The sequence below is a fragment of the Leguminivora glycinivorella genome, chromosome 12 (genome assembly GCF_023078275.1).
Source record: "Leguminivora glycinivorella isolate SPB_JAAS2020 chromosome 12, LegGlyc_1.1, whole genome shotgun sequence".
Taxonomy (NCBI): domain Eukaryota; kingdom Metazoa; phylum Arthropoda; class Insecta; order Lepidoptera; family Tortricidae; genus Leguminivora; species Leguminivora glycinivorella.
This window is the reverse complement of record NC_062982.1, coordinates 6,523,670-6,540,775: the sequence shown is the minus strand read 5'-3', so window position 1 is coordinate 6,540,775 and position 17,106 is coordinate 6,523,670. Positions and strand designations below refer to the sequence as shown.

The 17,106-nt window shown below is 36.1% G+C and overlaps 1 protein-coding gene across 1 annotated transcript; it reads left to right on the top strand.

Moving 5' to 3' along the window:
* Window positions 1-3,544: 3,544 nt before the first annotated feature.
* LOC125232009 (putative odorant receptor 92a) lies at window positions 3,545-9,143 on the top strand. Its single transcript, XM_048137618.1, has 7 exons — window positions 3,545-4,142; window positions 5,444-5,630; window positions 5,966-6,062; window positions 6,245-6,349; window positions 6,776-6,864; window positions 7,946-8,012; window positions 9,036-9,143. Exons 1-7 carry the CDS (start codon window positions 3,545-3,547, stop codon window positions 9,099-9,101), a joined length of 1,209 nt encoding a protein of 402 aa, XP_047993575.1. The 3' UTR covers window positions 9,102-9,143.
* Window positions 9,144-17,106: the final 7,963 nt, after the last annotated feature.

The window sequence follows — 17,106 nt, the reverse complement described above, 5'->3', positions numbered from 1 at the left end:
AATCTTGCAATTTATTGACTTGCCTACTTCACTGGGACTACATTTGTTTTTCTACAGGATCTCTTAGGGCCTATCCACACGGTACAGTCGAGGTCAAAAATACCTTTACAGTTGAGTGTTACAAAAACACCTTTACATTTAAATAGTTTTACACACTGCATGACAAAAACATGCTTCCAACACACATGACAGATTCATCTTTTCACTTATCGCACCAAAGTTCAGTTTACAATCTGTCTTCCATAGAAACATTGTCACAAATTGTTACATAATAGGTTTACATTGCATGTTACAGAATAAGATTTCCTGTGAATGTGCCGTAAATATGTTTACATTTGCAGTAGCATTATAAACTTTACGTTCTAGCTTACTTTTCGTTTACTTACACCTATTGCTACATAAACATCTTTACAGATTTGATTGGTCTGTTTATAATTTGAATAATGACATCATATCGTCATAAATATCAATATCGGCTTTATAATCTACTCCAAAAAAGGTCTTATTCTTATAGGTTTAACGTGTTTATGGTATTTGCCCCTTCGGCCGCTTTCTAATCAAGAAAAAATATTTTGTTTTGTAAACTGGTTTCCAATGCAGAATAGTGTTTATTTTGAACTAATTCATATGGATATAAAAGATATGAATTAAAATATTTGTTACTAGCTGTCACCCGCGGCTTTGCTCGCGTGGTAATTATCATTTTCCCCGCGGTAAAAAGTAGCCTATATGTTATTCTAGGTCATATTATTTATGTATACCAAGTTTCATCAAAATCGGTCAAGCCGTTTAAGCGTGAAAGAGCAACAAACAAACAAATTTACATCCTCACAAACTTTCACGTTTATAATATTAGTAGGATAGTTTTGACATTCAAGGTCACCTCACATACGTCAGATAGCTAACAAGTGTGCGTGGTATTATTAAATCCTGGATCTTAGAAATTTCCCCGACCTTACAGTGCGATTAAAATCAGTTAACTATTCGGCTTTACCCCTTTCTCGCACGCTCTTATCGAGATCGCATAAGTACAATGCAAATCGTTAACTGATATTAATCGTACCTTACTTAACTATTGTAGATAACCAATAGGTATGGAAAACGTAAATCCATTGAAGAGAGCAATACCTAGTAGAACAAAATAAATGTCCCTTTAACGGGTGCTATGAAGTGAATCTCTATCGGCCGTCAGATTTCCATAAGGCGATGTTGCTGTGCAAATTTAATTTGTATTTACCCCCTCACACGAAATTGTGCCTCCGTCACATGGACACTGAAGAATGGAGTGATATGAGAGTGATGATATTACAACCGCTGCAATTCCTACATTTCCTACAGAATGTATGTAATGTGAAATACCTTCTCACTCCATCACACCATCCGCATCCCTACCCAACCGATTCATGACTATGTTTTCCTCGCAATCCCTACTTACTCCATTTCCATAGCTGGGCATTAACTCGTTAATTCGTTAATCGTTAATTAACGAAGTTAACATTTTGGTTAACGGATTAACTTTTAAGTTAACTTTAAAAAATGTTAACGGATTCGTTAACTTCCGTTAAATTTCTTCGAGTCCGTTAATCGTTAATCCAGTTTCGCGCGTGCCGAGTAAAACTTGCTCTGATCGCTACTGTAAAAGGCCGGAGTACGGCGAAATCTTGGATTTTCTCGTAAATTCACAGTCTACAGACCAATTGGTGCCTTTTCGGTCACTTGTTGGACACCTGCTAAAGTTTATTAGTCCTACTGCACCCATCACTAACTGGGAAATAGAATGTAAATCATCAAGGCGTACACAAATCGCGCAACCGACGCATCAAGCCAGGGTTCGGCGGGCCGCGCTATCTAGCAAGTTACCGTGGATCACAACTTCGATTAGAAGTGTCTCAATCCGAGGAACCTACGCACCATGACTACGACCGCATCGAATGACCCAATATCTACAGGTCACCAATTTAAAACCTAGGGTTTACCGAACCAACGTCGGTATAAGTCCATAGAGAATATTTTATTAACATTTCGCTTTTACCAATTGGCAGCTGGGATTTTTTAAGAGATTTTGGCGAACTTCGGGCTTTTACAGTAACATATAAACTTACGCACACTACAGTAAAATATTTTTTTTTATCAAGATTAACGGCTTATCGATTAACTTTAACTTCCGTTAAATTTGTTGAAATGTATCGCTTTAACGATTAACGAAGTTAACTTTTATATTAACGGATTAGCGATTATCGAAGTTAACTATTTGATTAACGGTGCCCAGCTATGTCCATTTCACGGTACTTATTAGTTATTAATCATTGTAAGTTGTGTTGTAATCTGTAAGTAATAAAAAAATGGTACAGTCAGCGTCATAACCTGGGTAGCATTCAAAGTAGTCAACAAGTTCGTTACTCCATAGAATTTATCCATATAACGAACGTATTTACTATTTCCAATGCTACCAAGGTTATGACGCTGACTGTACATTTTTTTATTGCAAACTGTACTTTTTTGCACAATTATCAATAACTCATCGAGAGGATAATAACTAGGCCAGACACGACGAATGAAAGAGATAGGTTATTTGACAGTATGGTACTGTTTTCGGTGATTGTCATTATTCAAATTAAGAATCAAATCCCAATGAAATCTGTAAAGATGTTTATGTAGCAATAGGTGTAAGTAAACGAAAAGTAAGTTAGAACGTAAAGTTTATAATGCTACTGCAAATGTAAACATATTTACGGCACATTCACAGGAAATCTTATTCTGTAACATGCAATGTAAACCTATTATGCCACAATTTGTGACAATGTTTCTATGGAAGACAGATTGTAAACTGAACTTTGGTGCGATAAGTGAAAAGATGAATCTGTCATGTGTGTTGGAAGCATGTTTTAAATTAAAACACTGCATGACAAAATTTGTCATGCAGTGTGTAAAACTATTTAAATGTAAAGGTATTTTTGTAACACTCAACTGTAAAGGTATTTTTGACCTCGACTGTACACGAACTTGCATACGATTTTACTTAGATTGCGGACTGTTCAGGTTATATACAATTCAGCACACCAACAAATACCGCAATGTAATGAAACTAGCATGTGAGTTCTCGCACCGTGTAAATGGGCCCTTAATCTCACTGAGCATAAGGTGCATGAGCTTTTATGTTGTCCGAAAATTTAATTCTAGATTTTAGACAAAGCGACAGAACACGGTAAATTATTGTAAATAGAAAAAATCTGAGATAAAACAGGGTATTGTATGGAGGTTATCTGTAACTTGAATAGCCTCTGTTTTGATTCAAATTATAAGTAGGTAATTAATAATTAACTGAAATATTACTTAAACTAAACGAAACTAATTTTACTGTACCTAATATAGTCAAGCATATAATTAATATAATTATGCTATGATTCAATAACAGGTTGTTTGTAGATATTAACATATTTTATTACCATCTACAACTCGGACCTCATTATTACGAAAACATATTAATTATTGTACAAAACAAAATAAAATTATAGAAATCTTCAGTCGTCATTTGAAGTTCAAAATGTCGGTACTATTCGACGAGTCTTTGATATCAACTGAATTTCTTTTCAAATATATCGGGATTTACTTGGATCGTCCAATTCAGAACACTGTCGAGCATATAATAAAATTTAGATCGCTGTACATTATAAACTTTCTTTGGTTGAACACTGACACCATTGGCGAAATAGCATGGATCATACAGGGAGCTATGTACGGGAAAAGTCTTATTGAATTGACTTATATGGCGCCCTGTTCAACATACTGCATAGTTGCAAACATAAAATCCCTCTCCTTACTGCTAAATCAAGATAAAGTACATGAACTGTTCAAACGGATTCGGAGCGTAGAAAATAATACTGATATTGGCGATGAAGGAGTGAAGAAGAAAATTGTTGCGGAAGGAAAAGAGTTTTTGAAAGCTGTTATAAAGGCGCTGGGTACCATAAATGTAGTGACACTGGTTCTGTTCTCTACAAGTCCATTATTGCTTATGGCTCTGGAGTATAAGAAATTGGGAAAGATTGAGTTTCTGCTGCCATTTCTAATTATTTACCCGTTTATTGACCCTTATGACATCCATTATTGGCCGTTTGCATACGTGCATCAAGTGTGGTCTAGTATGTCTCATTTGTAGAAGTTTTTTGAATTATATGTGACATTATCTGGGTAAAGGGACCTTATTGTCGATGGCGGTTACGGCGTTAAGGGCGATGATCGTATACAAAAACGATGCAGCGGGTCATAAGCGCCATTGACAATAAGGTCCTTTACCCAGATATAAAAGATAACAGAATGAGCCCTTGGGGAATCTTATATGTCCGTCAGGATGGCGTGAGAGATGTCTGAATCGTCACAACATTTGCACCAAATAACTGTACCTAAACTGTACTAAACTGTACCTATAGCGAAGAAAACTGTACCTCAAGCAATCACGCATTAAAAATATAGTTACATAGACACGCCGTTCTGACGTCAGGTTGGCGCGCATAGCCGTGTATCGCCCCAACGTGTTGGAACTATGTTCTGGATCATATATCAATAAACTGTACCTAAACTGTACTTCATAAAACTGCCAATAATAATATTTAAATCACACGTGATATCGGTCAAATATACAACAAAAAATTTTACTGCTCATTTGTATGTTTTGCCTATCAATTTGCAACAGGCGCTTGTTTTCTCGTAATACATTTAATTAATGCACATAAATTATTCATTACTTCTGCCTTAGTGCGTTTTCACATTATCCGATCCGATATCGGATGTCGGACCATTATCCCATACATTACAGGCGCCATCTTGGATTTTTTTCTATTGAAATCCTTCCGACATCCGATATCGGATCGGATAATGTGAAAACGCACTGAGGCAGAAGTAATGAATAATTTATGTGCATTTATTAAATGTATTACGAGAAAACAAGCGCCTGTTGCAAATTGATAGGCAAAACATACAAATGAGCAGTAAACATTTTTGTTGTATATTTGACCGATATCACGTGTGATTTAAATATTATTGGCAGTTTTATGAAGTACAGTTTAGGTACAGTTTATTGATATATGATCCAGAACATAGTTCCCACACGTTGGAGCGATACACGGCTATGCGCGCCAACCTGACGTCAGAACGGCGTGTCTATGTAACTATCTATTTAATGCGTGATTGCTTGAGGTACAGTTTTCTTCGCTATAGGTACAGTTTAGTACAGTTTAGGTACAGTTATTTGGTGCAAATGTTGTGACGATTCAGACATCTCTCACGCCATCCTGACGGACACAATCTTATGTCTCTTCATTGTGGTGTTCTAAAAGATGTTTCTTTAATATTTGTCTAGTCGTTATGACTTTTAGAATGCTGTAAAAAAAACAGACTTTCTCTTTTAAGATTTACTTACCTTAAGTGCCTATTTATTTTTCAGCATATTTGGTGCTGACTCAAGTGTCTGGAACGGATTGTATCTTCTACACATGCTGCACTAGTATCTGCACACAGTTTCGCTTGCTGCAAGTCGACATTGAGAATATTATAACGGAACGGCATTTCGATGAGAACGAATTTCAGGAGAAGTTTAAGAAGTTAACTGTTCGTCATGAGAGCATTATGCAGTTTGTATATGATAATTATTATATTTTATTATGTATGTCTTCTAACTGGTACCTTTTAAGGGTGACAAAAACTACCATTTATTAGTTTTGAAATATAGATCTAAATCTAAATAATATAAAAGGAAACCTCTAAAACTTCTACGGAATGATTATTCAAAAAAAAAGAATCCCCTGAAATAATATACAAACATGAAATTACTTATACAAACTGAGAAACAAAAAAAAATATTGTCATGGGACCCAAACTAAACGTCAGACAGACAAAACGTATGAACCAGTCAATTTATTTTCGTGATGTCGTTTTTTTTATTTCTATTAGATTTCTATTTCTACAGGTTAGTCGGTCATGTGGAAAGAATCTATACGAAATCGACTTTATTCAATTTCGTGACAAGTTCCTTCATGATTTGCCTGACGGGGTTTAACGTCACGGTATGTATAAAATTATAAATATTACGTTTTGGTTTTTTATTTAATTTCTAACATTTACTGTGACACTTTTTGGGTTGTTACTTTATTTAAATATAATGTATGCTCTTAATTTGTTTAAGATTCATTATGAGTATGACGTAAAAAGTACCTAGTACCTAAAGTACAGCACTTTTCTGTCCTAGGCTATAGGCGACGTGGCATTCGCGTTGTCCTTTCTCGCATTTCTGCTAATGAGTCTAATGCAGATTTACCTGCTGTGTTTTTACGGAGACATGGTTATGACGTCGGTAAGTAATAGTAAGTTTTTAACTATTTTTTAAGATTAGTTTGGTTTTTTTAATAAGCTAGCCTATATTTAGCCTATTAATTTTAAATGTCAAGGCGGTGCTATCAGAATCCATGCCAACAATGCCAACTAACTAACCTTGGTCTTACTGTATTTACCTATTTATGGTACAGCGGGGCAAATCTCAACTGGGGGGCAAATGTCCATTTTTCCATGTTTTACAACGTTTGCATTATTAAATAGAGTGTCCACATTATGGTAGGCGTGTTCAACTCAACATCGTAGTGTTAATAATGGAAAAAATGGATCAGTTACAATTGCCCCCCAGTCGAGATTTCCCCCTGTACCTTGCTGTATAACTTAGGACGATTTTTTTACACATAGACCTATGATAATTGATAATGTTGAACGTTGTTTTACCCGGCAGAGTATGGAAGTGAGCAGTGCCATGTACAAATCCAAATGGTATACAGTGAATGCAAAAACGGCGAAGCTTCTCTACGTTGTACAAATGAGGTAACTCGTGTTATGTGAATTTCTTTACTGTAATAAAGAGAAATGCGTCATTTTTAATGTTACTAGTTTTTACTTTAAGTTACGAGTCGGCATAAAGCTACGAAAGGTGTCACCATTATCCGTGGCGATATGCGATGTAGGACCGGTATCCTGAATATTAAAGGCGGTATTTCTTCATTCAATTCAATTCAGTTCAAAAACTTTAATGTCAAAAACAACACATGTCAAAATACAAAAAATAATAATACAACAAATAAGGAATTACAAAATATTAAAAAACTTAGTCAAAATTTATCATAAACCTATTAAAATACACAAAAAATATAAAAACAAAATGTCAACAAAAAACAAAAATAAAATAAAATAAAAATAAAATAAAATTTGTCTTGGCCTTGGAATAAAATTTCCATTTGCCTTTTACATCCTTAATAAATAAAGGGACCTCTGATATCGGATCGGATAAATGTGCGTAAGAGCTGAAAACGCTCAACGCCTGCGAGTTCTCGCACCGTGTAAACGGGGCCTTACTTCAGGGCTTCTTCTGGAAACTTAATTAGTGTGTCTGTTTGTTTGTCCGTCTTTCACGGCAAAGCGGAGCGATGAATTGTCGTGATTTTTTAAGTGGAGATAGTTGAAGGGATGGAGAGTGACATAGGCTACTTTTGTTTCTTTCTAACGAAGCCGCGGGCAAAAGCTAGTTCTAATGAATTCTAATGAACACAAGTTAAATTATAATCTATTGAAAATATTTCAACTTGTGCTGTCTTAAAGTAGTCATACTACTATGTATATAAATTAAAACCGAAATAAATTACACATATGAAAGAAAAACACGAGTCCGAGGGCGCTACGAGTCCTTGTATAGATTACTCATATGAGAGATAATTTCGACCTCGACAGCTGTGACCTGGGTGGCCGAGCGGATAAAGAGGCATCTCCCGCGATTGGAGAGTACGCTGGTTCGATTCCAGCCTCAGGCACCAGAGGACTTGGTCACTTTTTCTTTCATATGTGTAATTTATTTTGGTTTCAAAAGCTAGTTATTAATAAATTGTATTATAATTGTTTGTATTATTTCTAGGGCACGGAAACCCTCCAAGTTAACGGCGTTCAGTTACGCTGACGTTAACCTGAAGGCTTTTACAAAGGTAAGCTGTTACTGATATTACAACATAATACATAGGTATATTTTTCTTTTTAAGAAAGAAGCGCTGGTGGCCTAGCGTTAAGAGCGTGCGACTTTCGATTCGGAGGTCGCGGGTTCGAGCCCGGCTCGTACCAATGGGTTTATCTGTACTTTTGTGCGAAATGTCATTTGATATTTGCCAGTCGCTTGTCGGTGAAGGAAAACACCGTGAGGAAACCGGACTAATTCCAATAAGGCCTATTTAGTTACTCTTCGGGTTGTAAGGTCAGATGGCAGTCGCTTTCGTAAATCTAGTGCCTACGCCAAATCTTGGGATTAGTTGTCAAAGCGGACCCCAGGCTCCCATGAGCCGTGCCATATGCCGAGATAACGCAAGGAGGATGATGATGATAACATATATTTTTCTTTTTATACACATTTATTATGAATACCTGATTATTTGGACATGAAAATATAAATTTCGAGGAAAGAATTGACATGAGAATGAGACTCGTGCAGAGTTTTTGTTTACAATGAATTAAAAAGTGTCTGCAGAAGACCGTCCTGAATGTTAATGGAGAGCTTTGGTGCGAAAAATAATCTGTGGCTCTAGTCAAAAAGGGTACAAGTCTCGCGGAGCTCAGGTGAAAAACGGCACGAGTCATCATATATGGGCTAATATACACCCCTTTTACTTATCATACCTGCGCAATCGCTCACGAAACGCTCAGAAACTTGTATCTATCTCTTTTGCGTATTGGCGCGACACCAGACTCACTCGAAATGCCTCATTATTTACGATTTCATTTTACACTGGTCGCGACCTCATTATTTACGATTTCATGTGGTCACGACCCTCAGCCCTGAGGAACCGAGGAAGAAAAAAAAGTGTCCAAGAAAATCTCACAGAAATAAAAGTGGAACCACTTGTTTTATTGAAAAAAAAAAATATAGAATTTCGTGTACTTCATCTTTGACAAGTAGTTACCTACCCAATTTTATTAAGGATCCGAATGTTTATCAATTCGGAAAATTTCAATTTCAGATTTTGAGCACGGCTTGGTCATACTTCGCTCTTCTGAAAACTATAGACAGCCCCACGCGAGCGTAATAGTTCCTCACTCAAAATGTAGTTCTAAAGTAGACATTTTTTTTTCATTAAGAAACTTCTAACCAGCAGCATTTGTTTTATTTTTGAATATGGATATATTTACATACATACAACATACATACAATCACGCCTGTATCCCATAAAGGGGTAGGCAGAACACATGAAACTACTAAAGCTGCAGTGCCACTCTTGGCAAATAAGGGGTTGAAAGAAATCGAAACTTTAATAAAACTAAAAAAAAAATTATAAAATTCCAAAATATATACATTTTGGAAATAGTTATTAAAGGACACAGACCAACCACGAGCGAAGCGAGTATAGACATTGCCATTACAAGACATTTGACTCACAAAACTTTTCCCTCACTATAGCGGTCAACGCAAAAAATGCGTTTATCACTGCTTCCACTTGTAAATCATATTTATTACTGCCTACTTTTATCAATTTTAAAGCAACATTTTTTAGAAATATAAAACGTAAGTTTTACGCGATTACGTCGCAGTTAATGTGACTTTATTCAAGGTCAAATTACTTTACCCACTAGTGGATAAAATGCGTTTTTACCCGTAACAGACCAACCCCTATAGACATCCATTACAGGACGACCGCGAAAGCAGCCTCTTGTATTTTGATATAAGCGCGGGCGCTCGCCGTGCCCGATCATAAAAAGTAACCGACCCGAAAGCAGCTCGTGAAAAAAAAATTGAAAAAGGGTATTTTGATGCCTTAAAGATGTCCACCTGTAGTGTGAAATGGTGTGGAAAGGTAACAAGAAGATCAAATTTAAAAACAGACGGTATTACATTCCACAAATAAGTCATATTTATAATTTATTCAGAGCCGGCATAGGTCGACTTACACTGGCTACTTACGCGACTCCCTTTTCATCTGGCGCGACTGCCTGCCGTCCTTGAAACGACCAATCGCAGCGCGCTAAACACATTCCCCTCCCGCTCCTCGCGCCCCTAAGCACTGGTGATTTGTAGCGCGCACAAAATTTACAATATTGGCACTCTATAGGAGGTTCTCTGTGTAAAGGACATTATATATTCTGTGGTAAAGGACAAAACAGGTGTTTCCGAGCTAGTGAGGGGAAAAAAAATATAACGGGTCGTAGGAGGTGAGACGACCTTTCAAATTAGCTTCTAGATAATCGAGAGTATTTTCTATAAGTATTTTTAGAGCAATCATCTTCTAGTCTAGAGAACTTTAAACGTTATATACTTACTCAGATGGACAGCCATAGTCACGAACTGGAAAGGCCCAGCTGATAAACGCCGGAGAGGCAAACCAAACATGCGCTGGGAGAAAGACATTGAAAAGATGGCTGGTCCAAATTAGAAGAAAATAGCACAAAATCGTGAAAAATTGACATCTTTGGAAGAGGCCTTCACCTAAGGGGCTCCTACAAATTAGAATTAGTAAAATTAAATTAACAAAAAGTTATTGTATTTGAAAGGAAATAAAAGGCTTTTTATTTTCTTATTTTATTTTATAAATTTATTATACTCACTCATAGAACGATATAAATGATTTAAAATTATGAACAATGGGAGCCATTCATCATCATCATTAGAATTAGTAAAATTAAATTGATAAAAGTTATTGTATATTTGAAAGGAAATAAAAGGCTTTTTATTTCATTATTTTATTTTATTTTATTATACCTACTCACTCAGAGAGCGATATAAATGATTTAAAATTATGAACGATGGGAGCCATTTTGAAATGGAATATTAAAAGTTAATAAATTATTCACGCTACAAAACACGTTGTAGATTATTAATAAAATTGTAAATAATAGTGATGTTTTTTTTTCAATTTGATGTATGTAATTAACCCATTATTTAACATAATTGCCAATCAATACAAATATTTAAACTATGAATCAATACTATATTAAACTTTTAAGTTCTGGCAATAGTACCCCCCATTCCGTACTTAGCAGCTGCTAGCGTAACCAGCGTATGACAAGAATGTACTAATCTCATGGCCCAATAACATCTTATCAGCCTTTAGAATATTGTGTTTATAAGAAATTGTTACAACGACTACCTTAAGTCAGTTGTATACCATATTCCTTTGCGATAACACAGACATTGTACGATACAAATCAACACTATCTATAATTGTCATAAACACTATCGCAATGCTCATCAGCGGCACAACCTTAAACAAACTATTCCCTTGACTACCTACATATGAGTTAACCTCTTTGTCTGTGGTTATTGTTTGTGGTCAAAGGTCAATTTAAATTGGTGATATTGAAGTAAGAGAGGTGAAGGAAAACAAACGGAACGTCCAACGGGACGGGACGGGCGGCATGACGTGGAAATATGCGAGATGGCTGATTACGCGGACAGCCACAGTCAGCGTTGCAGGCAGTATACTCATCCTATTCCTAAGGCTTAATGCGGGCTTAAATCCATGTGGGAAAGTCTATAAGACGATTGTGAGGCCTGTTGTACTGTATGGATCTGAATGCTGGGCAACAAAGGTGGAGGATGAAAGGAGAGTGCACGTAGCGGAAATGAGAATGTTGAGTGATCAGAATGGATCGGATCAGGATCAATCTTGATATATATAATATACACATGTATATTAGGGGAAGTTTGAAAGTTGCGCCTTTAACGGAAAAGTTGAGTGGCAGGTTGGCGTGGTACGGTCATGTAATGAGGAGGGATGAATGTCATATAGGCAAACGAATGTTGGAGATGAAGGATGATGGATGGAGAGGGAGGGGTAAACCCAAACAACAATGGATGGATTGTGTGAAAAAGGAAATGAGAAAGAAAGATGTGAGTGTTGAGATGACGAAAGATAGAAGAGGAAAATGGAAGAGGAAGACGTGTTGTACCGACCCCACATAACGTGGGATGAGGGTAGGAGGAAGACACAGTGAGATCACTTCGGGATGCCTGTGGATACTTTATGAGGATCGTTAAAAAAAACTCTAAAACTGTCATAAGTCAGAAATGGTCGCCACGTTTCGCTTTCATTTTGCTACTGATTTTTCGGCGTAGGTAGAGGATCTTCGGCCGGAGAAGTCAGAAACTACTTTACAATAATATGTATACCTTATAATTCGTGATGGGTTGCACTTGCACTGCACCATAGCTTCACCGCAGTATGCCATCGCTAAAGATACTACTTACTTAAACAGTTTCTGAGCGTTCCGTGATCACAGTTTATCAATATCTCTTTAATCAGGGGCGGCTCACTCCGCGTTTCTATCGCCGCGCTACAAGTACATGCTGGCGGCCGCGAGTTCGCGGCCTAATCAGGGGTGGCGCGCGTTTTCATAGAACGCACGTTCACACTTTCTATTGTTACTTTACGTCGCGAGTTTTTTTAAAAGTTTTATATGCGATGTCCACGTGTGAATGGCTAATAATGCTTAGTTAAATAGACATCATGAATAAATAGGACAATCTCACACAGATTTACTATTGATTAAGTCCCACAGAAAAGTTCAATAAGGCTTGTGATGTTGGGACTTACACAAAAATATATAAATACTGTATAAAGCGTGTGTATTCCATACGGGCGAATATCTTAATAACGATTAGTATCGGACCTAAGGAGCCTAACTACATGGTTTTTTTTTTTGAATAGATGAGATATTTTTTTTCATACATAATAATTCAGCACGCAATGTACTAAGTCCACATCAATTAGCGTACCTACCTAAACGTTATTACGACATGACGTTTATGTCATCTCAAATTAAGTTGGACGGCGTACATTGCTGCTTGGTCAGATTAAAAAAATTAATTACTCTTCATTAATAGCACTTTTTACTCTGTAATGTTTAATATTCTGTGCTTTAATGTTTAAGGCTTAAAGATTCAGAGGATCATAAAATAATCACAAACGTTCAAGTAACGTGTAATCAAGTAATAAATTTACAAAGTAATACACGAATTAAAATACTTGCCATAATTTAACTGTGTCCCCGTCATTACGGCAGCCAGATAGGCGAATATTTCAATGAATACATTACTGCATTATTCGCTAACTGGGTAATAAAGACTTATCGGCCATCTGTGCAGCCGCTGACAGTCTTCCAAGCTGATGCTCGAGCCTTACAAAAAGTATGTTTCTTCCCATTGAGCTTTTTATTATTCGTAAATATTGCCTGCGTCACACACGCTGTGACAGGGAGAGCGCGATGCGCGATCCCTATTCATGCCCTACTAGGGACGGACGAGAAGTTTCCAAAGTTGCAGATCTTTTCTTTTTGAGAATTTTCGGTAACTTCTGAGAATGTTCTCGAGAACGAGAATTTATCAGAATACTTTGTAACTTCGTAGTTTATACCACGATTTCGTCGGACTCAGCAAGTCAAGACATAGTCCCGTGGTAGTGCGCTGGCTTCGTATGCCGACGTTCTCAGGTTCGATCCTGACAGCGATCATTTCTTTTTATTTATATTTTGGTTTGACATGACCAAATCAAGATCAATCAATCAATCAAGAAATAATAGTTCGGTACCTAATTTAAAAAAGTTAGGACTAAAACTGAAGTCTGAAAGTCGAAATGTTCCTTGAAGTATAGTGAGAATTTAAGCAACTAAGCAACAAGCAAAATAGCTAACTGTAATAGACAATATTATATGTATAATAACATACATATTTAAAAATATTTTAAGCGGGTTACTCACGTATTAAGTCGATATAGCGTTCGACATGTTAAAATATTTTTAAATATGTATGACCCGCTTAAAATATTTTTAAATATGTATGAGTCTCACGGGAGTTTTATAGTTAAAAGTATAATAACATATATGTAGTTTTATATTATGCCCATTTAAACTTTATTTCAAGTATATTCTCTCGTTTAAACAATAAATTTCATGTTGCAGGAATGTTCTTCGAACATTCTCAAGAATATTTCCGCTTTTTGGGAATATTTCTGCAAATTCTGCAAATTCTACATTACTATGCCCTAGTCATACCGTGTTGTATAACATTTATAACAGGCAGTCTGAGAGCACCATAACTGTCGGCCGCGGCGGAGCCGAGGTGGAAAGCCTGGTGAAATCATATTAAAGTCATATCTATTAGTTGATATATTTTACGTGGGTCTATTAGTAGTTAAGAAAAGCTCCCGGACATTATTTTCAATTAAAACACTGGTACAGTCAGCATAAACAGTAGCGGATCAAATAACGCTACAGAAATAACTAGGTACCATTTTGTAACCGCTACACAAAATGCGATTTGTGTCTACAATACTTAGAACGAATAATTAAAGTTTAACATTTCTGACCCCGAACTGTTCGTACAGATTTTTTTATAGAAGTTATTCAGGATGTCAGATACTTTAGGTGCCTTGTTTCATGAAGCTGACTGTACCAACATAATATTCACAGGCCCGTAATGTGAAACGGAAATGTGGGCCTGGGATATCGGACATTACCGTCGAGTTTCCGCGGCCTAGGCCAGGAAGTCACGTGGGTAATGAGCTTCGATGTGTTGCCTAGATTACCTGGACGTGCCTACATTACAATTTTGCGTATATAGGTAGTTAGATTGACTGAATTACCGTGTCATTAAAATTTAAAGAAAAAATACCTAGAAATTAAAAATTAAATAACTCATACCTACGTAAATATATGGGAACTCTTTATTTACATGAACATATTTACATAATTATATAAGAAACTAAGACTAAACTTAAAAGCTATGGGAACAAATCAAATTATTTAACAAATATTTTGATTTGTGTTTTTAAGCAGCTACTAACTACTAAGTATATATAAATTAAAATCGAAAAAAAAGCCATACATTAAAGAAAAAAATACAGATACCACCAGTGGCGAAGGCTATTTTTTTAATATGGCATCTTATTTCGACTGTGACCTAATTCATATTGAAAACTGAAGTATTTTCACACAATACATAAATTTACATCAGAATTTGATTAAAAACAATATTCAAAAGTGTCGTTTTTGTTTGAAGAAATGTTACTTTTGACATTGACATCCGATCCATATCGTATCTCGAGCTAATATTTTATATAGGTAGCTTAAAATTCGAATCGAGCCCTTTACGTATTTCTTTTGTTGACGAAGACAGAAAGCGGCAACTGCGATCAAAATTTGTCACTTTCTGTATACATTAACAGAATAGTTATTTTTTATACAAGGGTGAAAACTTGTATTTTAACGCAGAGTGTGGAATTGAAAAACGAAGAAGTGAATGGATTCAATAATTGAACCACGAGCGAAGCGAGTGGTTCTAGAATATATTCCTGAACTTGGCAAGTTTTTCAATACACGAGAAGTAAAATACAGTTGCACCCTTGTGTAACACAAAACTTTTCCCCTCACTATAGCAAGGAAAGTACAACGCAAAAAACGCGTTTATCACTGCTCCCAGTAGTTTCACAGGTGGTAAATCATCTTCATTACTAGATTCACCCACTTTTATCAATTTTAAGGCAGACAATTTTACTATTATCAAAGTCAAATTACTTTATCCACTAGTGGATAAAATTCGTTTGTACCCGCTGCTATTAAAGGATAAAACACGCGTTTCCGAGCTAGTGAGGGAAAAATATATTTTCAATAGTAAATTACTTATGAAAAGCGTAGTTATTCCATTCGTAATAAAACCATGCTTTATGCGACAGGTAACCTGCAACCTCTAGTTATTTACGAGTCACTCAGTGAAATATTAAACTTGTACAAACGCAGAAACTGCATAGATTTGCTAATAGTTCCTAAGATTTATTGTTTTCAATTTGCATTATTTATTTGAGTACCATCGTAAAAGTCAACTGATTAGTTCTGAGCTTTATTGAAATACAATACGGTCTAAGAATGCATAGTATTTTCGTTGGTACAAACCGTAGATAGTAGAAACCCCTAGATGACGGGTATGTGACGTCATCATGGCACCACTTTCCATTACTACAATATATGACTGATAGCCAGCTGGTCTCTGAAAGTGCATATCACTTTAAAAAAAAGACCAAATTTAAGAGTGACAAAAAGCGGGACCGGACAGAAGTTTTTTTAAATCCAATTTATATTTAATATGTCAGGTAGAAGTAAAATATATATAAAGTAACTGAATTGACCGGGACGTCACTCAATTCTATTTCATATTAATTCCATATTAGCAAGTCGTTCAATTTTGTTTTGACAGTTCTTAAAAAGAAGCTGTTTTGACTAGGAGGCAAGTAGCCCATGGAACCAATATTCCGCAGTCGACTTCTACAACGCCCTCGATCTATATTTTTTTCTGTCTATGGTACAAATGGTAAAGGTTGCAGAATGACCCGATGGTCTAGCGTTTAATCGGTGACTTCTAAATGGCTTTTCAATACGGTAATATGATTTATTTCCTGATTTACGGTGATAAATTACTGTTTTAGCTACCTACGTGGGAGAAAGAAATAAGCAAAAGAATTTCAGATTATTTTTTGTACAGGACTATATTTTAGAGGTCCTAATGTGCATAAGAGAATAACCTCGAAAGCATGGAATAAGAAGAAAAAATGGAAAATAACAAATAAACCTAAAGTAGTTTCTAACACAAGATGTCTAAGAAAACGTGATTATAACATAGGTATGTGCTGGATAAAGAAAGAAGTGCAACTGATTAAATAAATACTAGCCATTTAAAAATTTTCTCTGTTCACAAATTATTAAAATCTTCATCTAAGGGCCAGTTGCATCAACCACATTTGACAGACACATCATCTTCACCAGTCGTCACGCAGACGTCTATAGAACTTTCCATACAATAAAATTTAACGTTAGTTAAACGCTTTAACGGTGACAGACGGTTTGGTGCAACCGATCCTAAATCTCGTCTGCCAACAAACCACACTGTGGTTTGGCAGAATCCATACTAATAAATGGGAAAGTGTGTGTGTCTGTTTGTTTGTCCGTCTTTCACGGATAACGGAGCGACGAATTGACGTGGTTTTTTAAGTGGAGGTAGTTTAATGGATGTAAGCATTACGTTCCGAATAAACGATTTTTACGTTCCGA